At 40.2% G+C, this 24,936-nt stretch overlaps 1 protein-coding gene across 4 annotated transcripts in view; it reads right to left on the bottom strand.

Annotated features, from left to right (window-relative positions):
• SNX25 (sorting nexin 25) overlaps positions 1 to 24,936 on the bottom strand; it is a 167,972-nt gene that overhangs the window by 82,783 nt on the left and 60,253 nt on the right. For all 4 annotated transcript variants that reach the window (XM_032800344.2, XM_075066406.1, XM_032800343.2 and 1 more), the window contains exons 4-6: positions 17,598 to 17,770; positions 16,296 to 16,482; positions 6,446 to 6,516 (exon numbers count right to left, since the gene is read on the bottom strand). In XM_032800344.2, coding sequence (XP_032656235.1) covers positions 6,446 to 6,516; positions 16,296 to 16,482; positions 17,598 to 17,770 — 431 coding nt within the window. The remainder of the gene's footprint in view (positions 1 to 6,445; positions 6,517 to 16,295; positions 16,483 to 17,597; positions 17,771 to 24,936) is intronic.

Here is a 24,936-nt window from a genome sequence, read left to right as displayed (position 1 = left end):
GAGGGCCTCATCCTCCCTGACTGAACTAACCTCGTTATCTCTAGCTTGCTTGCATATATATACCTGCCCCTGGAAATTTCCACTACTTGCATCCGACGAAGTGGGTATTCACCCACGAAAGCTCATGCTCCAAAACATCTATTAGTCTATAAGGTGCCACAGGATTCTTTGCTGCTTTTACAGATCCAGACTAACATGGCTACCCCCTTGATACTTGATACCAGTCTTAGTTTTTTTTTAAAAACTGAATTTTACTAAACCTAAATTTGTAACCAAATTAGACCTGATGCTTTCTCAATAAACAATCACTTCTTATCGAAAGACAAAATGATTAGAGAGTTTTACAACCGATACTAACTGTAGAAAGATGGGAATTCTTTGACCTGAGCACAAGCTGCAATGGAGAAGAGCATAGTCCAAAAATCAGCATACAAAACACAAGATGAGCAAAAAAGCACTCCCCCTCCAACAGTCATAGTTGCAATCCTTGGGAAAATGAGGAAAATAACCTGCAATGCAAGTGTTTAAAACTAGAGCATCTATTCAATGTGCTGCATGATGCAAAAATAAAAAGTCAACACCTCAGAAAGCATTTGATGCTACATTAGGTTTCTTGTCACTTAAATGTTAGTGATTACCACAAATAACTCTCCTGGCCATAGAAATTAAATCATCCACAACAGGCATCACTACTGTGAATCATTGAACCTCTCAAAGTATTCCTACATCTCAGACTGATGACATATTTTTCCCTATGGTCCAGAAGATTCAAGAAATGTGAAACTGAAAAGAAATAATATCACAGACAATGTTTCACTGCATAGAGCAGTAGGAACAATGACAAGATAAAAATCTTTTTAAAATTACAGTACTGTATCTATTTAATAAAACCACCCTGTCACCAAGCTATCTAGGCAACAAATGATACTAAGAGGAGATAATTAACAACAAAATAATTTTAAAAGTCTAATGCCCATTTTTCATTTGTTATGTTGTCTGTTACTTTTTGCTATTCAATCAGCTGCATAATTAAACTAGGCTGATCAATTTTTCTTTCTGGTTATCATGTATTAGCAAAGTGTCTGCCATTATGTATTAACAAAACACTTGCAACTGATTGGTCTGTGGAGCATTTGCCGGTCATGTGGTGCTAGTTGTTCCAATCCTCTGCCTTTACAGCTGCCAAAGTAGCAAAGAAACTGCACTCCTGCAGAAGCAAACCTAGCCATCTCCAATAAGGGCTGCGGCAGTCTTCCAAAGAGGAGGGAAGGGGAGTTCACAAATGCCAGGACTAAAATCACCATCAGAACCTAAGTTAAGAGCTGTGAGTGAATACAGAGCCAAGAGCTTCCTGACTGAGGTTTTTCTCTGAGTGAAAAAGTTTTTCCTAATATCCAACCTAAACCTCCCCCACTGCAACTTGAGACCATTACTCCTTGTTCTGTCATCAGGTACCACTGAGAACAGTCTAGATCCATCCTCTTTGGAACCCCCTTTCAGGTAGTTGAAAGCAGCTATCAAATCCCCCCTCATTCTTCTCTTCTGCTCTCTTTCTTCAGACTTAAACCAATCCCAGTTCCCTTCCCTCAGCCTCTCCTCAGAAGTCATATGCTCCATCCCCCTAATCATTTTTGTTGCCCTCCGTTGGACTCTTTCCATTTTTTCCACATCCTTCTTGTAGTGTGGGGCCCAAAACTGGACACAGTACTCCAAATAAGGCCTCACCAATGTCAAATAGAGGGGAATGATCACATCCCTTGATCTGCTGGCAATGTTCCTACTAATGCAGCCCAATATGCCATTAGCCTTCTTGGCAACAAGGGCACGCTGCTGACTCATATCCAGTTTCTCGTCCACTGTAACCCCTAGGTCCTTTTCCGCAGAACTGCTGCCTAGCCATTCGGTCCCTAGTTTGTAGAGAGCATGGGATTCTTCTGTCCTAAGTGCCCCATTACCACCATGATGTCCAAATTGTGTCCATGTCCTCATCACTATCGTGATCGCACTGTCATCGCCTCCTCGCCTGCTTTTGCAGGTTCTGCACAGACTGCAGGATAATGCGCGAGGTGTATACAATGCTCACAACAGCTGCGGTGAGCTGATCAGGCTCCATGCTTGCTGTGGTATGGCATCTGCAAAAGAGCAGAGTTGCAGCGGAAGCGGTGGAGGATGACAGCACCACACACATTTCCCAAGGAAGAACACACGTTCCCGGGAGCCCATGACAGATAACATGGAGAAATTCGCGATCAAGACACGAGCAAGAGAATAGAGTTGCAGTGGAAGCGGTGGATGACAACGGGATGCCACGAGAATAGATATTTATAAAGAACAACGAGAGGACCTGCGAGGTCGATTCATGGCACCAGGAGAGCAGAGTTGCAGCGGAAGCGGTTAGCTGTCCTACTGCACCATCTGCTAAAAGCAGTATGGTGTCTGCATGGAAAAAAGGCGCAAAACAATTGTCTGCCTCTGCTTTCATGGAGGGAGGGATGACTGATGACATATACCCAAAACCACCCGTGACAATGTTTTTGCCCCATCAGGCACTGGGAGCTCAACCCAGAATTCCAATGGACACCAGAGACTGGGGAAACTGTGGGATAGCTACCCACAGTGCAACGCTCTGAAAGTTGACGTTAGCCACGATACTCTGGACGCACTCCGCTGACTTAATGTGCTTACTGGGGACACACACAATCGACTGTATAAAATTGCTTCCTAAAAATCAACTGCTATAAGTTGGAAATAATTTCGTAGTGTAGACATAGCCTTAGAAGTTTTAATTATTATTTAGTTTATCATTGTTGTTCTAATCCACAATACTTGCATAGGTATTTTCAGTAAATTCTTCAATTAAGGGACCCTAGAATGGTAGATTAGATATATTTATATAAACTGAAAAGTAATAGGAGCATTGGCCAAGGCAAAATTACAACTTGGTAATTATGTACATTCCTCCTATCAGGAACCACATTCCTGAATCTCATCATTTATATGGGGAGTTAGGGTTTGTTTTAGGGCTGTCAATTAACTACAATTAACTCAAAAAAATTAAGACTGTGATTAATCACAGTCTTAATCACACTATTAAACAGAATACCAATTGAAATTTATTAAACATTTTGGATGTTTTTCTACATTTTCAAATATACTGATTTCTACTACAACACAGAATACCAAGTGTACACTGCTCGCTTTATATTATTTTTTATTACGAATATGTACACTGTAAAAATAATAAACAAAAGAAGGAAAACCTCATACACATACTGTAGTGCAATCTCTTTATTGTGAAAGTTTAACTTACAAATGTAGAAATTTTGTTGTTACATAACTGCACTCAAAAACAAAACAATGTAAAACTTTTGGCTGAATAAGAAGTAGGACTGAGTGGACTTGCAGGTTCTAAAGATTTACATTGTTTTATTTTTTAACATAGTTTTTTTGTACTGAATTCCACATTTGTAAGTTCAACTTTCATGATAAAGAGATTGCACTACAGTACTTATATTAGGTGAAGTGAAAAATACTATTTCTTTTGATTTTTAAAGTGCACATATCTGTAATAAAAAATAAATAAAAAGTGAGCACTGTATACTTTGTATTCTGTGTTGTAACTGAAATCAATGTATTTGAAAATGCAGAAAACATCAAAAATATTTAAATAAATGGTATTCTATTAACAGCATGATTAATCTCAATTAATTTTTTGAATTGTGCGATCAATCCTGATAAATTTTTTAATCCCTTGACAGCCTTAGTTTGCTTGTTAGTTTTTTTTTAATCTGACCTGAAAAACTTTAATAGTATCTATCTCTGTAAAGCATTGTGGGATATAATATTTTTGCACAAATTGTCCCATAAATCAAGCCTTGTCACAACAAAGCACAGAGTTCCTTAACACTGGCAACTGTAGGCAACTATACACTTGGAAAAATTGATTTTTTTAATGGACTCATGAGTTTATTTTATAAAGTAATAAAATAAGAAAGAGGAAAACTCTTTCCAGTATATTAACCTTTCATATGAAGTACATTAAATATTCTGTATCTCTAATGGACAGTGCACCTAACACTGATTTTCAGGTTTCCTTTTGCTTTGTTACAGTAAAGCAATTTGTTATGAATCAGCAGATAGTTAGCTCTACTTTATGTTATAAAAGAAAGGAATTTCAGGGGTGCCAACTTCAAGCATTCAAAAGTATGATTCAGGCTCCAAAACACACAAGACTGGCTTAAAAAAAAAATGTTTAATGATAAATGGCGGGGGGTTTCCTGAACCTTTAGGGTGCATTCAAGTCATTTTTAAGGCTTTCCTCTGCATGCATTAGAACTAGACATTTATTTTCTTTAAATGAACAGTTTCTCATGCAATCTTTTGATTCCAGCACCTGGGATTCTGAGAAACCAAATATTGCAAGACTCATGTTAAAAAAAATGCAAGAACTAACGACACTGGAATTTTATTTTAAAAGCCTGGAGGAAAACTCAGACACATCTCCACTACACACTTTAGAAGCCTCCCTTCCATATTAGATTACAGACAAATAAACTAATACTCTCTGTTTCTGTTACCTTAAAAAATATATGTCCATGCCCACATGAAAACTGTGTCCAGTATCTTTACTATCACCACAATTTCTTGCAGACATAGAAATCAACATTTATTGAGAAGAAGAAACAAAGTCAAATAAAATACTCATAAGTGGGAGCATAAATTGTACATGAAATATAAATTTATACAGCATATATCTTGAAAGGATAATGAAATAGGTATTTTAAAAATTGGAGAAGGGGTGTATTGAAGCATATAAAAAGAAAAGGACACAATTAATTTAACTGCTCATATAGTACAAGCCTCAACAATAATAAGATCACAATTTCAGTAAATTTAGAAGAGATGGTAGGGAATGGGCCCAGCCATTCTAGCTTGAGAACTGGAATTTTCTCTGATCTATCAGCAAAAATGAAGGTGAAAAATGATGGGGGTGGGGAGAGCTGCCTCTTTTGAAACACTTAGCAGGGCAGGTTTACAGCCAGCTTTCATTGTATGTGTATTCTTGTGTGTGAAAAGTAGCTATTGTACTGAGGCCTGTCATCACAGTATATTGATGAGAACCTGCAGGAAAATCGAAATCAGACTGTGTAAACTTTGGCCCCTTCACCTGACTGTGTTACACTGTCCATACCCCTTTCCCACACCCCACCCTTTCAATATACAGTAATGCACTTCCTCAGAATTGTAATCCCTTCACTTTTAACTGGTAAACCAGATAGCTTCACAGAGACTGAGACATCGTTTCATGAATCATAACATACTTTGAATGTGTCCTCGAAACCTTCTCCTTTCTCGCAAGCTTATGAGGATCAACCCCACAGTGCTCTCTGTCATTTAGATCAGAGAAACCCAAACTCCTACATAATAATATTGGTGCAAGGGAGTATCAAGTGGAGTTTATACTGGAGAATTTTTTTATAAGACTGGATTAGAGGGTTAATTCTGAACAGCTATGCAATGACAAGTATTAGCCAACAAATACGTGAAATTCAGTAATATAAGAGGTTGTACTGTACCATGTAAAATACCTTGTCATTGCAAAAACCTTAAAAGAACACAAGTAGGTTTACCAGGGACAGATATCATTTACTTCCTGAACCTTGTCTACAATGAAACAGTAAGATTTTGGCAAATAAATTTTAACCACAATTGAACAAGTAAAACAAAACTAAGTACTTCTTTGGTAAGTGTGTGTGTAATGGTCGGTGTCCTCCATAAGGCTTTATGGAAATATATATGTATGTGTGTGTGTGTGTGTGTGTGTGTGTGTGTGTGTGTGTGTGTGTGTGTGTGTGTGTGTGTGTGTGTGTGTGTGTGTGTTATATACCATAACTAGAATGTGTTGTATGCAACATAGGCATGTAACATATCTCTGTAAAGGTTATGATCTACTGAATCTATTAATCCCATTTGTAGGCATGTATCATTTTTGTATTCGACATTATGAATATTGGCTGCATACTTGGGGGCAAACAGCTGTGCATCTCTTTCTCTTAGTGTTACAGAGGGCGAACAATTTATGAAATTTACCCTGTAGAAGCTTTATACCGGGTAAAACAGATTTATTTACGGTTTAGACCCCATTGGGAGTTGGGCATCTGAATGTTAAAGACAAGAACACTTCTGTAAGCTGCTTTCAGTTAAGTCTGCAGCTCTAGGGCAAGCAGTTCAGACTCTGGATCTGTATTGGAGCAGATGGGCATGTCTGGCTCAGCAAAAGATCCAACCCGTCACAGTGTGAAAACTGGAATATTAAAATCTAATGTTGGAAGGCACATTCTCAAAATCTGTCCAGGAGCTGTGCACACAGACTCAGCTATGTACATGTCTTACATTCAGATATCATGTTTAGTATATTAAAACTCTTAACAGAATGCATGCTTACCTTTCTGTCTCTTCATTTGGGGAAAGTTGCTGATTGTGGTTGCTTGAACTATTTCCACTACGATTTGATACCTAGTTTTAAGAGGGGAGAAAAAAATAAAAGATGGTCTTTTATAAATTTGCTCTTTACATCGCACACTTTTATAAGTAAAAATGCAGAACAAACTCATATTCCCATTCAGAGGGAGAGTATGTCTGGAAACAGAGTGGGAGAGGAGAATTCTCAAAGATGGAACAAACAAAAAATGAAAATCATCCAAAAAAACAGCAATAATTCGGATGTCCCCTTGTCTCCACTGAAACCCTTGGGATACTGTATGACAGGTTCTTAAAAACTCAATAAAATTAATTAAAGTGTAATACAAAACCATGGTCTTAAAATTCAAAGGTGAAACAAAGTTACGTTGGCAAACCGAGTGAGACTGAAATGTAATAAACTTGGCAGAGTGATGAAATTAAAAACATGCCTGAGGGAATAATTAAGACTTAATTGTAAAACTGAGACAGATTTCAGGAGAGAGTTCCACGTGCAATGGTCTCCTACAGCAAAGACAGACTTGTTTGCTGATGTAACATGCAATCGGAGTATTCCAAGGGGAAGGAATTCAGGTAGCTGTAAGGATGATGCAGTCAGGGTATGTATCTTTTAAGGCTTTAAAACCAAAATCCATTACTTTGTACAAAGTCAATGTACAGAAGAGGTGTAGTAGACTCAAGATTACTCAAATCAGCGAGTAAACGGCAAGTTCCTGAGAAACCCTGCAGAAAAGGGAAATACACTGTGCTGTCCATCCCCCACCATCCCCTCCCGAGAGGGACATGCTCAGAGGGGCAGAGTAAGGGAAGGGAAGGATGGGGTTTCCTCTGCCATCCCTTTTCCTAACCCAGAAAAAGCAAGAGAGTAAGAACCACAGTTAACCAAAAACAGCAGTCACTGAAAGTTATGTCCTTATAATTAATAACCTGGCTGCTTGGTCATTTGTCCCTGTTCCTGACCTGAGTTGCACAAGACCTATATTTGAAGCTTGGGAGATAGATACATTTATATAGAAAGAAAAAAAACAGACTGCACACAGCAACAGCACTTGGAAGATAACATAGTTAAGAAGTGGTGATATTTTTATTCAAGATACTTCTACTGTTCATTCATCTTTATGGCTTTCATAAACTCCTTGGTTAACTGAAACTTTTATTCTGTCACACAGAGATATTCAACACTTTTCCTCTGAGTATATTAGTGAGAAGATAAGGATTAACTAATAGTTTCTGAACTTTTCTAACATTCTCAGAAAATGTGCCTAACCAGTTTTTATGGCTCCTGTAAATTTACGCATACGATTGTTTTTGAACACCTTCCATATTGCATTGGACTTTTTCTGCCATTACTTTATCCCAGTTGATTTCACCCAACAGCACATGCTTTTCAAAATACCTATGAGGAAGAACGGCCCACTGGTCATCATGCTAGCCTGAGACTAGAGTCAATTCCTTGCTATAAAACACAGACTTCCTGTGTACCCTGGGAAAGTCACTTATTCTCTCTGTGCCTCAGCTCCTCCTCTCTCTACCACACAGGGGCGTGGTGAGTATAACTACATTAAGCATTGTGAGTGCTCAGATACTATGGTAAAAGGCAGCCAAATTAGTACCATAGATAACATACTTGGTTCCCAATTACCCAGATAAATTATTTTTTTTCTTGCCACTCTAGACATAACTATTAGAATTGCTATGATGCCTAGAATATCTAAACTGTGAAAGCATTTAAGCAAGCCTAATCGGACTAAAGTGGCAAGAAAAAAATTAAATTATCTGGGTAATTGGGAATAAAACAAACTAATGCATAAGTGAGTCCATTATTTTTCAGTTCTTTTTAGCTTACTCCATTTCATTTTTTTTTTAAAAAGAGCTGCACAAGTTGTAAACTGTGTGAACACAGGTTCATGTTGCTGGTACCCCTGTCTTTCCCTGTGCCAGTCCCCTTTCCCTACTGTTTGTTATCCTTACTCTTCTCATCACTTCTAAAGCAAGAAAATAAGCTTTGTGGCAGGGGCTGTAGTCTATGTTTTACAATGAAGCATCTAGTAGCCGTGGTGCTACACAAATAAATAAAATAATAATTGTGATACTGCTCTACCTACATCACAGCTGCTAATCAGAGGGCAAATTAATCATCAGCTTCCTCTCTTTATCATCTTTTATTCTTAGCCATTTCTAGTTCATTCAACCTCTTTATCTCACAAAAACTTATGACACTACATAAAACTACTATCTATGGTTTCAGACCTCATATGTAAGGATTCTCCTTTCCCTCCCTATTCTCTGCAATCTCATTCAACTTTCCACAATACCTTAAATTTGGGAAGAAGCGGAGTTTAAGGATTGTGGGTCACATGGTCATGATCTCACTCTATGTATACAATTTATACAACAAAGAAATTCAAGGCCTTCAAAGGATAGTACCTTTCTCTTGCTGGGCAGACACATCCCTTTGGTTTCCCTAAGTGAAAAACGTAAGAATGGCCATGCTAGGTCAGAACAATGGTCCATATAGCCTACTATCTTGTCATGGATTTCTAAATAAAACCTATGGCCTGCTTCCATTATAAAGGAGATCCAGTTTGGGAATATTTGAATGAAGTTCTTCTACCTGTGGGTAGAAGACAGGCGTGTGTGCAAAATGCAAACAATTTTCTCTTAAAGTTTTCACATCCTTATGAAGAAAATTTAATCTGTAAGACCCTTTTCCTTGATGAAAGGAAATAAGGACATAAATATTGTAACTGCTTCACAAAAACAGGAGTCAAAACTTTCCCCAAAATAATGAAGCAGCACTGAAAGGTAGCAAGAGAGCAAGTTTTCACTAGGGATCCAATTATAAACTAAAACTTATATTATTAATACTAATAAACTATGACTTGAAAAGTCTCTCTCAAACATTAACAACAAGAAACTAAGTTCTTCTATTGTTTAAAAAGAACTCTAAAGAAAACATGTACAGACAACACACAGAATAATGTAAGACCTAAAACAGGATAGATGATAAGTTGAAGGGGGCAGGGGAGGGGAGATTTGGCCTTCTCACCTTAGATTCCTTCTATCAAAGATAAGCCAATAAGGAATTCTTGTCAAGATGTGAAGTCTCAGCAATAAGATTTAAGAAAGATAGATATTTCACATAGAGGATATATCACATAGAGGCTTTGTGAAGGGCATGGCTTTGTCATGTTGGCTATTGTCAACTATACACTTACAGAGAAGGATTTAACATAGCCTTCCAAATCAAGGCTGATTTACGTAGGCAGTGCAGGAGAATACTAAGGAAACCGTCCAAACAGTTCTAATTGGATAGTTTCCTAATCCACAAAATCCATAGTTGCCTTTAACATCATAAAATAAAATAAATAATAAAAGATACCCCGCTCCCACTTTAAAAGCAAAAGGCTATGGCCATGAAATCTACCGCTCTCTACAAATTATATCTAACTTTGTCTATACACTTGGCTTTAAAACAATGTAACTCCAAAAACAAAAACAAACAAAAAAAACAACCAACCAACCAAAAAAAACCAACTCACTAAATGAGACATTTAAACAACTACTTTCTATCATCATATTAGCACTACTGTGCTCATTGGTAAATATTAGGGAAGTGACTGTTCTTTAAGAGATTTGTACAAGTTGCTGTTATATTTTTAATGCCACTTCTTAACCTTTTGAAGAGTTGAACAGTCTACCTACTCCCAAGCACTCTCATGAAGTAGACATTTTTTTAAGAGGTTTTTATAAGTTCTTATGAAATCTAGCTGTATGAATTATAACAGTGCACTCTGCTCTCTGGGCTTTTGTTTTTGTCCCAACAGGTTACTAATGGCCTGGCAGGTATGTCTATTTGGCATCTGATGGTAAATCCCATCCTGAAGGTTTTGAATGTGGAATGACCCATCTTAGTTTTAAAGTGTCCATAATATCTTTCACTGAGGGGTCATCAAGGATTTCTCTTTGTCCATCCATTCTTTAGGCAGAGGCTGACCAAGTGTATCATAAGAAAAGAACTTTGACAGGCCTCTATGAAGGGTGGGCCAGTAGGGGATGCACGTGCAAAGTTTCTCATGCCCTGATATTTTGAAAATCTGGGAGATGCATTTTATTGTAAAGAAAAAAATATCCTACTCTTTAATGGCCACGTATAAGTATTTTTAGGCATTCTATAGCTACATAATCCCAAATGGCTATATGACCTTCAGAGAATTCCAGCAGGAACAAGGAGAAAAGCCACCTGGCCTCAGTGTCTGTCTCCTCTCAAGCTCCAGACCTCTCCCCACCTCCTCCAAACCACACTTGCTTTTTTCTAGTGTCCCGGGAAATTAACTCTCCACAGTGGGGCCAGCCCTATCATCCTGCACATCTCCACAGTGTGGGCAGGCAATTATGATCTCATCTCTGAGGTCATTACATTTTCCCAGTCAGCTCTGGGTTAGGGCATGTAGGCCCAGTCACAATTTCTGTATGGACTTGTCTCTTTTTGGATAGAAAATAAGGTTCATATTATCATTGCTGTGAATGAATTTGTGCATATGCTATTGTCCATGCTGAATAATTAAGGAGTGAAAATACTAGTAGCATAAACTGATTTATTACAAGGGAAATCTCATCAGCTGTGTGGAACCATGAAGATTAGCACACTTACCAGTAAATGATTTCAAGCTCATCCAACCCCCACCCAGCTTTTAACTCTCTTGCTAAGAACATAAGAATGGTTGTACTGGGTCACACCACATCCCAGGCACTATGATCTCCTTCCCAACTCCTTGCCTCATTTTTTATCTTCCCAGCTCTTGATCCTTCCACCTACCCAAACAATAAGTACCCAGTTCCAATCACCTTAAGTCCTATCAAAACTTCGTTAATAAAATCAGTCTAACAGAAAGCCCAGAGAGATTTCAGAAAAAGAACGTTGTGTATCTACATATATTATGGAGGATTTCACTTTTCTTAGGAATTGGAACTACTTTGACTGCAGTGAGAATCAAGAATCTGAGGAATTATCTATCAATACCTGGAGACCTCCTTCAGTGCAGTGATATAATATCTTGATCTCAAGAAATGGGAAGTAATTACATTCTTCTCCAATGACAAACCACCATTTGGATGTTTCAAAGGAATACTGAGTTTCACATTACCTATAATTTCTTAGGATAATTCTCCTCAATAGCCAAGTCTAAACTATAAAACTGTTACTATCTAAATCAGATGGCTTAGAGGTTACCAAGAAGCGATATCAGTTAGCTTATTTTCAAATATAAACAAAACTAAAATAAAAAGTTTGCCATTTTTGACCTTTGTGGATTAACAGCCTAAAAAAAAAAAAGTGCACAGAAATGCTACACATCATTCTAGGACAAGGAATGAAGAGTGTCCTCCAACTAAAATTATGGGATACAGGGAATTTTAGGTAAGCAGAATGCTATTACTCACATTGGAATTTGACCAGGAAACCAGGGTTGATATCCGTATGCCCGAGATTTATTTGTAAGAGGGAGGTAATCAGAAAAATTCTCCCCACTGCAAAGTAACTTGTTCCCAGTTGTAAGCATTCAAGAGCTTATTTTTCCTTCTCCTCTATACTTTCCTGTGGTCTATTCGCTAAATATAACATGAAATGTCATTTACTTTGTCCATCCACAGACACACCTTTGTGTGGTTTCCCCAACCTCAACCCTTAGCACATTCACAGACAAATCACTACCCTACTTTGCAAAATGTGCCACTGAATCTTTACATGGCCACAAGAGTCTCTTCCACAGATGCTCATACACCACAAGGATGGGGACAGACAGATAAATTAAACATAACAAGGAGACTGCACTTCCAGCAGCACAGCGCTACCTGGACATCAAGCTGGGATACTGGTATTATACAGATCCTGAGGAAACAGTATCACCTGCTGAATCACAAACACCATGTCCCTGCAAGAATCCTGAGATTTCCCTGGAGGCTTCCCATTCAAGTTCTGATCAGACCCAACATTGCTTGGGGCTTACGATATCACAGCTCGAGGTAAGTCCACCACTCTGTAGACTGGAAAGTGAACATAATGATACAAATGTAGCCAAAAAACACAGTACTTCATATAGCGAGTCTGCCTTCTGATACTACAATTTAAAGAGACCTAGAGAGCTAGTATGAGAATACAGTGCACATTAATTGTACCAGAACAACAACAAAAGGGTTACGTTTCAATTGAAGCAAGCAGTTGCAGCTTCATTAGTGTTATTACGCTAATAAACCTCAAGTCTATTTAGGTTTCCAACAGTCTAATAAGGGGTATATTATACTGTCAGTAGCACAGCATGCTGGCCTGGAGTAAAGACGAAATTTTACAGCAGTTGAACAATATGTAGCCAAGCAACAAAATTATTTCACTCTCTCACCTAATGCATTTTCCTCTTCGGAAATATAAGCTGCTTCAGAGCAGGGTGTGGAAATGAAGTGAGAACAAAAAAGAAACGCTATTTATTCAGCCCCAAACACATGGACTGATGGGGATGGATCTAACAAGAGGTGTGTTTTGTAGTCACAAATCAGGACCCACACTCTCATGGAAACCGCTTCTGCAGTGTTCCAACACTTTAATGCTCTCACGATGGCTCTGCTATGAAACTAAGAGAGAGAGGAAGGATGGTTCAGTGGTTAGGATGTTGGCCTGGGAAGTGGGAGACCCAGGTTCTATTTTCTACTCCTCCAAATGCTTCCTGTGTGACCAGGGCAAACAGCTTAGTCTCTCTGTGCAACATCTCTGCATCTGTACAATAGACATAACAGTGCTTCCTTATCAGAGAGCCGTAGAAGTACCCAAGATAGCCAGATAGCCTGCCCTGGGGCTGCTCCCTAACATCTCAATCTCCATCCCACTCTCATCCTCAGTTGCTGCCAAATCTCCTTGCTCACCTCCACTTTTGATCACTGCCCAGAGACAGAAACACTAGTTCTTCTTTCCCTGCAGAGGACTCTGTGGGCACAGGAAGATACAGCTGCCTTTGCTGGATTCTTCAGCAACCATCCTCCACCCTCCTGAAGCCACTGCTACAAGGCATATGGTGTGTATATGAAGGAACTCCCAAGAATCCCAGCAGAGAAGGGAAGTGGGAGAGGAACCCCCTAAATTTGACAGCCCTAGTAGAGGAGAGAGGGAATCCCTTCAAGAAACTCAGCATGAGGGGTGCATGCATGTGTACAGCAAGCAAATGGGTGCCTGTGTGCAGAGAGCGGGTTAACTCTGCCTCTCTAGACATTTCATTTCCCCACAAGCTTGGCCCTACTATTGGGTCAAGCAGTGTATTTGACCAGTAGGACCATATCCTCTGGAGGCATCGTCCCTTGTGCATTTATAACCCCGCTTTAGTCTTTTCAAAGTAATGCTTCCATTCACGGTGGTTGTCACGTGACATCTATGTCCTTATCTTAAGCAGACAGTGTTTGCTCACTCAATGGAAATGGCAGAGAGAATCTAAAGCACAAACAAAAATGGTTAGCTTCTGCTATAGGAGCACCATTGCAAGTGCAGAAGAAAAGATGTGCTACTCAATATTAAACAAAAGTAATTCAGAAAAAAATACATCCAAATTAGGGCAGAAAAGGGTGCAAGAACGACAGGAAAGGGGAGATAATCAACAACAACATGCTTAGACAAAGGAGGTCTGTAGCACCGAGTGTCCATGACCACACACTTTATTCCAGGCATCTAAGAGCTCTCCAGGGTATTGCTGAGCTGGAGAAGCCAAGTTAATTTCAGATTGCATGACTGCTGCCAGTCAGTGACTGGAAGTGTCCTCTCCTGACCTTGAAGGTGAACTCTGAATACAGACGGGCTGGGACTTTGCTTCTGAGACATACAACATGACCAAAAAGACCAGCTAGCAGTAGCCAATGATGACGTCAGTACTCTGGTGGCCAGTTCTCACCGATACATCCCTATTACTGATAAAGTCAAACCATCTTATGTCCAGTAGCTGTAACAGACAATGCATATGAAATGCCTCTAGCCTCCTGATGTCTTGTTTTAAGCAACATCCATTATTTCATATTCATATAAAAGAATCAAAAGTACGCAGGTTTGACAAATCCGTACTTTTGTACCGTTTCATGTCTTTTTTTTGCCATCAGACCCTACGCATGTCCTTCATGGCTAAGACAGCTAAATCAACTCTCCTTAGGATGTCTGTCTGGCTGGCTGCCCCCATCAGACGGCTTATAACTACAATATTCAGTGCATGGGCCTTTCCCCTTACAGAGGGGATAATGATCCCTTCCTCCCATTCCGCTGGTACCTTCCTAGGAGTCCAAGTCTGGACAAAAAGTTGGCATAATGGGCTCAGTGGTACACTTTAAAAGTTTAAGTGTTATGCTGTTAGGTCCAGCAGCATGCCCTCTTCACAGTTTCTATATGGCTGAGCAAATCTCTTCCAACCCAGGTCATCTCCACAAGTTTCAGGGCCAGGGACTGCATCTATTGCTAATGCATATAGATCTGGACATTGAGTTGCTACAGGATAGTTACATGTGGACTCATAATATTCTTTCCATCTTTGCAGGACTATTTGTTGCGTTAACCCAGTTTTACTATCATCCCTGTTCATTGGCGTAGTCAGAGAATCACTTGTAGGCTACAAGTTGTGACAATTGGTTTAAAAATCTGGGTGTTAAAAAAAATATTTTTGGCAACAATGACAGTGATGACACCCTTAGGAAACTTGCTAATTCTTAGTAGGATGACACCTGGGAACCGGCTTATTTCCGACACCTGGAGGTACTGATACACAGCACCATGCTTGGAAAGACATCTGGCCACTGGAAGGTGTGACAGGTTGCAACACTAAAAAGGCCAGAAACACAGCCCTCCACAATACCAGGAACATCACGCAGTTCCAACATAATCCATTTACCCTTGCTGTTGGTTCCCAACTCTTTCCTCAAAACAGAAAGCAACAAGAGGGAGGCAGATCAGATGGGGAAGAACTAACATGAAACCTGGAATAGGCATTTGTTCTAGGCAAGTGGAAGACTGCTGGCCCTTTCTGGGGATCCCTCTTCTGGTGCTTACAAGCAGGTTAAGAATATGGGAGTTATCTTGTATCATGAAGGAAGAGGGAAGGAATAGGCGAAAAGAGAAGCCATGCTCCAAGTTTTGGGAAGCAGAGGGAGAGAAAAAAATGGGGAGGTATTAAAGATGAACATTACATAGATGCCTTAGTATCACAGCACAGAACACTAAGAAAAGGAATATTCATTCCATATAAGATCTTATTTTATTTAATTCTGTAAGAGTAAAAGGATGGCCTCCAAACTCAGAACCCAAGATATATTCAAGAGGGAATGATTGGGAGCCATCTACTTCTAAGAATTCCTCAAAACCTCCTAGGGGGTCATCACACACACACACACTACAGCCCGGCCCCTAAATGTCACATTACAGAATTGACCAGCCCAAAAGGAAGGACTTGATGTATTTGTTAGAGATGCAATTTACTAAAAAGACATTACATAATGATGGAAAGTCAACACATTATTTCTCTCTGACTCCTTTGATCAGGGCATGCTGCGTGGAAGGTTCCTATATGTCTTTAAATAATTGAGGCAACTTTAATATACACCAGCCAGTTATAATGGAGTAATTTTAATATTTCCTGCTGACTAAAGGGAAAGCAGCTTATTTTGGAGCTTTATTAAATGTTAAGGCTTGTATTTCCTCTCTGCGCTTCACTGAAATCACACTTCACTTAGGTCTCAGCAATGGATTGGCAGGAGAAGCATGCTTAGTTTTGAACATTCTATAATTGAACATCGGATACCTTAGTTGTTTCAGGAATTCAACGTCAGAGTTGCTGTTAATGAGCTTGATGAACTCCTCATAGGAAGGAGCATATGTGTAGGCTTTCTTGTGATGCTCATTCACCTGTTCTCTGTACTCCATCTGGCTGAGCAGCATTTGGTTGATATAATCTGGATCACTCAGCAGCTCCACCATTGGCTTCAGTACTGGGAGAAGAAATTTAAGAACAAAATCATTGTGCAAAAGAGTAAATGTCATCTTCAAACTCAAACACAAACTCAGTGTAACATTTTGGACACAAATTCAAACAAAGCAGGTTGATAAAATTCGAAGGAATTACTATGTAATTCCCAACCACATAGTGTATCACTCATTTAGACTGAAGTTTACCCTTCTCCTAAACTTTTTATTTTCTCTATTCATTACTGTAAACTGTCATTGGGATTCAGGAAACTGGAAATCCAGGTTATTAAAAAGTTTACACATGTTAAAGCAGCTGAACCTAAATTGCAACATTACCAGTGTCTGTTTCTGCTCTTCTTCCTGTGTATCTCAGAGAACATTATACATTAGAGCCTAGGAAGGTACAGAACTACGAATTAAAAATGAACTGTAGTATACTGAGATTACTTGGGACTTCGCAGCATCAAAAACTGTCCCCAACTCCAAATTCAAAAAAGGACAGGGTGATTAGTGGTTTCGTCATCCAATTAAAAGTGCATTTTATAAAAAGAACTAAAATTCTCAATAAATAAATGGATAGTTATTGGGTTGGGTTTTTTTTTAAAGATTTTATATCATGCTTCAGTCATGTTCACATCCTTAGTCTAGAATTCTACTTAGCTGAGTAAGGTATAAAAGTCTAGGACCACTCAAATGCTCTCCAGATGGCCCCTCCAGTGTAGAAGGCTAAAGGTTTGGTTTCCTCTAGGACAGAATAAAAGGATGGGATGGCTCCATGCTGCAAGGTGCTGAGCACTCTGACCCTGATTCAGGAAAGCACGTAAGTTTAGGCTTAATTTTGAGCAGATGAGTAGCCCTATTGACTTCATGTGCTTAAAAACACATAATGAAATGCCTTGCTAAATCAGCACAAGAGAGCTCAGTGCCTTATCCTTAATTAGCTAATGCTATGAATTTTTAAGTGTCTCATGTACATCTATCTATAAGATACTAACTGTACCAGTCTCTGCATGTGCAGGTTGTGACAGAAGTTTAACTTTAGAACTTAAAATGTGATATCAATACAAGTATATTAAACCGTTTGTAATCTCAGTACTGTAGTAGGGAAGTCATTAATTATCTCTGATCTATAATCTACCTTTTGTTGCAAGTATGTCTGCAAGGACTATGCGCAAGCTGAGAGACTGGGAATCCTTTGAGGGTAGGAGACAATACACCAGAATTTGAGAACATGATTGCAGGAATCTTACTTCTTCTTCAGAGTTCCTCAAGCATGGATGGAGTAAAAATGGTCTTGGCTGCTCCTCCTGCCTATTAAAAAGGGTACCAGAATTTCAGTTGAAATTACAATACATCTTTAGCCATTACTTACCATACCAGAAATGTATAAAATATCAGGGACATAATGTTCAGCAAAGAAACATTTTAAACAGAAAATATGCTTCATCTATTATTTTTAATTATATTAAGGAAAGCCTACATTTGCCCCATTTCAATCCCTTGCCCTATCTTTTCTCTATACCTGTACAAATAGAAATACACCATTTTTAAACCAGAGCCATATAGAATACGCTATTATAGTTCGGAGCACACCCCTAGGGAGAAGGCTGAATAAAAAGCTTGTTTTCTAGTCATTTCCCTTGACATACATGGAACCTAATCCATTTTTTCCAAAATAATTGAGAAGGCAAAGGATTGAGATGCAAACATACCCTTCTACTGCAGACTAATCAATAGACTTGTACTATAATTGTATGACTATTTAAGCAGGGGACTGAATATTACTGAGAAATGGACTTAGCTGTGACACTGAAAGTGGAACAGATGTGATCTTCTACATCTGTGATCAACTACTGAATTGTCACTCAAAAAACCGTCAGCCTCTTTATTCTGACTTTTTGTAGAAAATAACAAACAAGGAAAGGTCAAGTGAATTCTTCCAGACAAAAAAATCACTTCATAGCTAGACGCCTGAGAATCTTCAGTGTTGGCAGACAATATTAACTGGTGGAAAAAATAAAATCAAACAAACAAGTGTGGGATGTATGAAGAATGTGATAGAAAATACTAAAAAATGTTATGATACCATTAAATAAATCACTAGAATACCCTCATCTGGAACACTGTAGTTCTGAGCAACTTGTCTTAAACAGGTTAGCAGAAGAAGAATGGGCTCAAGAAACAGGGAACGCAAAGTTAGCCATGGGGAAACTTCCATATGAGAAGAGATATGAAAGACTGGGTCTGTTTAGTTCTGAGAGGAGACAAATGAAAGGGGGACATGGTAGAGGTGTAACAAAATACTGAATGGTATTGAGAAGGTAAACATGGACTCCTATTTACCCTCTCTCATAATACCAGGACAAGGGGAAACAAAATTGAAAGGCAAATTTTAAAACTGACAAAAAGATGAAAGTGCATGGTTCTTCTGTGGAACTCACTGCCACTAGATATCATTGAGCCCCACAGTATAATACATTTAAAGCATGGAGAGCCAGAGAGAACATCCACAGTTACAATACACAGGATAATTTCTATTTACAGCATAAAGTCTCATGTTTCATGGTCTAAACCAAACACTTTACTGATGAGAGTTTAGATGAAATATTCCCTATGAGCAGGTTATTCCATAATTCTCCAATAAAAGGTTTCTTACATCTTCCTCAGAAGCATCTGGTGCTGGCCACTTTTAGAGTATGTGTAGACTACAGCGGGGAGTGTGGTTCCCAGCTCAGGTAGACAATAGCAATGTAGCCCAGAGGAGCATGGGCAGGATCTCAGGTGAGCTGCCTGAGTACAAACCCACCCAGAACCCCTGGGTACACACTCAGATGGCTTGTCCAAACTGTCACACATGCTGCTTCTGGCTACATTGCTATTTTTAGTGCCTCCGTCTACCAGAGCTGGGAAGCACACTCCCTGCTATAGTGTAGACATACCTTTAGAGACAAGACACTGGACTCGATGGACCATTGGTTTGATGAGGTATAGCAATTCCTATGTTTCTAAATGGAAACATCCTTTCCATCACCCTTATAGGTCTACTAGAGAGAACAAGTACATAAAGAACATTCTGCTCAGCATGGAACAATCTTTTAGAGATTAAACCTTATGCCTGAGATTAAACCTTATGCCTTATAAAAACATTATTGTAGAAAATAACTAATTACCTGACCTCAACTACAGAATAAACTATTTTATGTAGGATCTTTGACATAGCAGTGAAAAATTTCACTGAACTCTAGATACCAGCCTGTCAAGGTTTTTTCCCCCACTTTGAACTTTAGAGTACAAAAAGTGGGGACCTGCATGAACATTTTTAAGCTTAATTACAAGCTTAAATCTGGTATGCTGCCACCAGCCAGAAGTAGTGTCTGGCACACTTTCTGTTCCCACAAAACCTTCCCTGGGGAACCCAGCCCCAAACCCTTTGGGTCTTAAAAGAAGGAGAAATTAACCATCCCCCTCCTTTTCCCCCCAGACTTTCCCCTCCCTGGGTTGCCTTGAGAGGCTTCTCACCGATCCAAACTCCTTGGATCTTAAAACAAGGAAAAATCAATCAGGTTCTTAAAAAGAAAGCTTTTAATTAAAGAAAGAAAAAGGTAAAAATTATCTCTGTAAAATCAGGATGGAAAATGCTTTACAGGGTATTCAGATTCATATAGACCAGAGGGACCCCCCCAACCAAATGCCTTAGATTCAAAGTTACAGCAAACAGAGGTAAAAATCCTTCCAGCAAAAAGACACATTTACAAGGTAAGAAAACAAACATAAGACTAATCCGCCTCGCCTGGCTATTACTTACAATTTTGAAACATGAAAGACTGATTCAGAAAGACTGGGAAAGCCTGGGTGTATGTCTGGTCCCTCTTAGCCCCAAGAGCGAACAACGAACAACACAAAAAACACAAAGACTTCCCTCCACCAAGATTTGAAAGTATCTTGTCCCCCTATTGGTCCTCTGGTCAGGTGTCAGCCAGGTTACTGACCTTCTTAACCCTTTACAGGTAAAAGAGACATTAACCTTTAACCATCTGTTTATGACACAGCCACTTCATCAAAATAATTGACTTATGATGAAATGTTGTAAGTTATTGACTTCTTCTCACATATTTCTCTCAAACAGTCATAAATTTGTAAATTTCATGTACCTTATAAGAAGAAGAAACATGTCATATACGTCCAGTTCATTAAAGAAACTACCATTTTCACTTCAATCAATCAGAACTATAAAGACAATTCCAAAACATCCCATCTGGGACTTCCGGATCCTGATTGGTACCAAAACATTGAGTTATTCACCTTAGTTAAAGAATCTCTCATGGGGGTTTCCAAACGGTGACTGATGGGAGTACAAGGTAACTATGTACCTTGAGGAGAGGGTCCACCTTTGGGGGCCATTGCTAGTGTGGCCAGGAGGCTAGTCACATTGAAGGGAGTTTCAAACTATGTACATATGCATAAGAGTTGACCACAGAAAAGTTAGGTCATCCCATGGCATACCTTGGGTGCCAGGGTCAGTTCTGCAGAGGCTGCCTGTTAGGAAATGCCAGATACCTGCAGAGAGTGGAAAGCGTTTTGGCCAAAGAAACACAATCAAAAGCATGTGATGCTGAAGCAGTTTTATCTAATTAAAAGTGTGAGGAAGAGGGTACACAAAGAAAAATCGGGGGAGAACTGCAAAGATGGATCTTTGAATTAGAAAGAGATCACAGGGGTAACAAAGCCTAGCCATCTTCTTATCGTTCCCTGGTGTACCATGGTGAGGTTCCCCCCACCACCAAACCTCCTCCTGCTGGCAGGCAGGCAGCTAGGCTCTCCCACTCTTGGTGGTAGTGGTTCATTTTGTGGAGGTGGTGGGGTAAAGGGAAGCTGTACAATTGCACTGGTGGCTAGTTATTTGGGAGGTTGTGCTGCCACCAGAGCATGAAGCACTTGCCAAATACCTTAGGAGTCAATGCTATGCCTGGTCTAATAATTACATCCAGATATATGAACAAACAGCCAAAGAAGTCTGTATTGTTGCAGACTCCCTCAGAATCAGCCACTCTAGCCAGTTCTCTGCTGGAGCATGCAGGGAGCTAGATACCGCTCTCTGACATTCTGGTCTCAAGGAGACCCAGTTCCTTTCCCTGGCAAATGCCAACTGTTCTTTGGACCTTGCAGCATGTGCATATCCCATTATTCTTACTTCCTCTAGTGACTCTTGGTTGCAAGTCAGCAGCTCCCCCTCTGTGCAAGAAAGCGGCTCTAGGATGCAGGACCAGGTGCCTCACGTTTCCAGCATTGGTCTGGAAGGAAAGAGACTGTACATAGCTTGGTTCCAGGTGTCCCTCTTGGCAGGTACTGTGGGAGGGATGTTGTGTCACCTTGGGGGGGGGGAGGGTCATGGTAATTTCCTCAGGAAGCAGGAATTATAGTCCAGTAGAAGCCTGTCAGATTGGAATCAGGGCCCAGCTGTGCTTATTCCTCACACAAATGTTTTCTCCCCTCATTCTTCACAGTCCATTTCCTCTCCAGGGATAGTTTGCTGTTGCCGTTGCAGGTCCTGGCTGGTAGCAACCAACTATTACTCAGGGGGCTGCTCCTGTCCTGCCATTTCTGGGTAAGAAAAATGGACAAAAGTCCCACAAAATCCAAACACATTCAAACAGAGGTTTCAGCTATATGCACTAGTCACAGGGAAATATACTTGTTTCTCTTTGTGCACAAAGCAAAGCTGCCTTATAGTGGGGATTAACGGCTGGGAATGCAGATACCCTGCATACTCACCTAGAGAGCACTGGCTCGTGAGGGTGGTGTCCAAGCCCCCATCACGATGGAAGGCCTCCTGCAGCCTGTGCTAGAGCAGATGTCCGTCCTCTTGGGTCAAACCTCCTCTTCTCTCTCGTCCCTGAATGTTTAGCTGTCTTCTGCAGTGCACTGCTAGTATTTCCATACTAGTATACTCCAAATCCCCGCCTGGGCTCTCCTTGTAGGTGATCATTATCTATTTACATAAACCTGCCGCCAGACAAGTTGGCAGAAGTCCTGAGTCATTTAGATAAGAATTTTGATCTCCTCTTGTGAAAGTTAGCCTTCCTCTTCTGGACTGGTCTGATGAAGCAACCACCCAGAACTAAGTGTCAACGTCCTGAGAGCAGCTGACGCCAAGTATCAGCTAGTATCTTTTAAAAATCCTAGATTGGGAGCAGAATATCTTATACTAACCAGAGATGACCTGTGCCTGCCAACAGTGGGGGTGCAGAGTGAGGGCGGCCGGCTTCAATGGTGTTACTGAGCATGCTCAGTACAAGCCAAGCAGCAAATTTGGGGGGCAAGTGACCTGCATGCCTCTCCCTCCCCCCAAGTCACCTGTACTAATAGATCATTATAACGTGTATAGGGGAGTGATATATGGGGTCAGAAACACATAATATGAATACTTTAGTTCAAACAGGAATTAAAACACTGGACAACTCTATCTTCTTTTTGAAAAAAGAAAACAAAACTGTGTTAGTAGTTGGGCAAGACAGTGATGATCTGGCTCTGAAGACACACATGCACGCACAAAAAAAACCACACTTTTTCTGGGCACTCAAGAGCATAGCTTCAGACAGTATTAGCACAGGCCTCAACCATTTTCCTTTTAAGGAATGTCCATGCAGTTATTTATGGCTGAGCATACTTTCATGATACAAGCAAGGGATGAACAGCACAGATCAACAGTGCATTCTGACTCCACTGGGCTGCGATTAAATTTGCCTTTTATCTCTCCATACCATCCATGATCAGTGTAGTCGCCACAGGAACACCATCCCTGTTTGGGACTGCAGCCTATATTCCTAATCTCTCTGGAGCATTAACTGTTCCTACGGTTACATCCTTTTAGAGGAAGTAGTTGCATAGTCTATCTGCATCCCGTCTCTTACAAATCTGGAATTCACAGTTTCAGCCAATAAATTCAGCTTAGCTGAGTTGGGCCAGTTCCAGGAGTTTAATGGCACACAGTCAAGATGGGTCTATCACAGAAACAGAATGGAAAGAATAAGCCAATTGGTAAATATTTGGCCCTCACCATTCTAATTCATCCAGTATGTTGCTGTTTGAGAGGATTACATACACTCTGACATGTACCTGATGAGACAGGTTCTCTCCATCACTCAACCCGACATGGGTCTTGAGAAGAGGAGACCCTTCCTCCAGCAGATACATGGAGAACATGACGAGGATGTCTTTGCAAAAGTCTATGGGACAAATCTTCCAAGTGTCTCTCTGCAGAAGTCCTATGCAAGCATCTGTGTATCAGTGCCAGTAACTTGTTCCAACAGAGCCAGGAGAGATAAGGGGGAGACTGAAAGAAGGAGGGGAAAAGAAAAACGAACATCAGCTAAGGGTGAACCAATTTGCTGATAATCATATAGACACTGATCCTGGCTTTGATCATCCTCCAAACTTCAGGTGGCAAAGCAGCAAACTTTTCCATAAGCCTATCATCCAGAAGAATGCTCCTATTTCTTGGTAGAGACTGCCCTTTTATATGTTACTATCCCTCTCTAAAGTGGCAAGTACATCTTGATTTATTCTTTTAAACAGCTCCAGTGTATACTTTTCAGGATTTCCATAAAACATATTGAACAGCATCTCTCTTGTTGCAAGAGGACTGATTAACTTAGGGTTTCCATTTCTGCCAGTCTCATTATGAAGCATTCATTAGCCTGTAGGGAAACATACAGTCAATCAGCACAAGGCCTGTCTAGCAAACAGAATTCCATGTCACTCCTGCTTCCCCTCCCCTCCCCCCCACCAATCTACCAACAAAATAATTTAGCAAAAAGCATGGATGGAATGATGGATAAAATTCTCAGCATTGTACAATGGCAGTTGATCCCAGAGCCCAAATTTGGGGGTTTTTTTTTGCAACTCGTCCACAAGATTTGTGAGAATGAACTTTGGGAAGGTATCAAGAAGGTCTGATGACACATAACATTTTAGGCAGCAAATAAAAATTAGCAGGAAAGTTATGAGGCCACTTTCCTACGTTTGCAACAAAACTGGCACAAAGTAAAGGCATTGTTTGTTTTGCAGTAACCATCAGAGAAAATAAGCAACTTAACTGCAGTATGCACACCCACACATGCACACACAGAGAGAGTGCCATTAAATTCTTTTAAACATCAACTTTTATAGCTGTATAAACTATTTCCCTTAAACCTTTTGAATATCCCAGTTACGTGCACATGTATGAGGCAGCCCTCCAGTCTACTCAGGGCCGTCCTTAGCCATAGGCAGAATAGGCAGCCACGTAGGGTACCACTCTGCCTGGGGGCACCACTCTGCCGGGAGCCCAGACAGACAGGAAGCAGTGGAGCATGTAAGAGCAGGGCTGCTGGGTCCCAGAGAGAGCCAAATGCAGCACAGTATGAGGGAGGGGCTGCTGGGAAGTCTCTGGGAAGGGGTGGGGGAAGGAACTCACCTGCAGGGGCTGGGCTCGAGGT

This window comes from Chelonoidis abingdonii, chromosome 5 (genome assembly GCF_003597395.2).
Source record: "Chelonoidis abingdonii isolate Lonesome George chromosome 5, CheloAbing_2.0, whole genome shotgun sequence".
Lineage (NCBI taxonomy): Eukaryota > Metazoa > Chordata > Testudines > Testudinidae > Chelonoidis > Chelonoidis abingdonii.
Note: the sequence above shows the minus strand (reverse complement) of the source record. Positions and strands in the feature narration are given on the sequence as shown.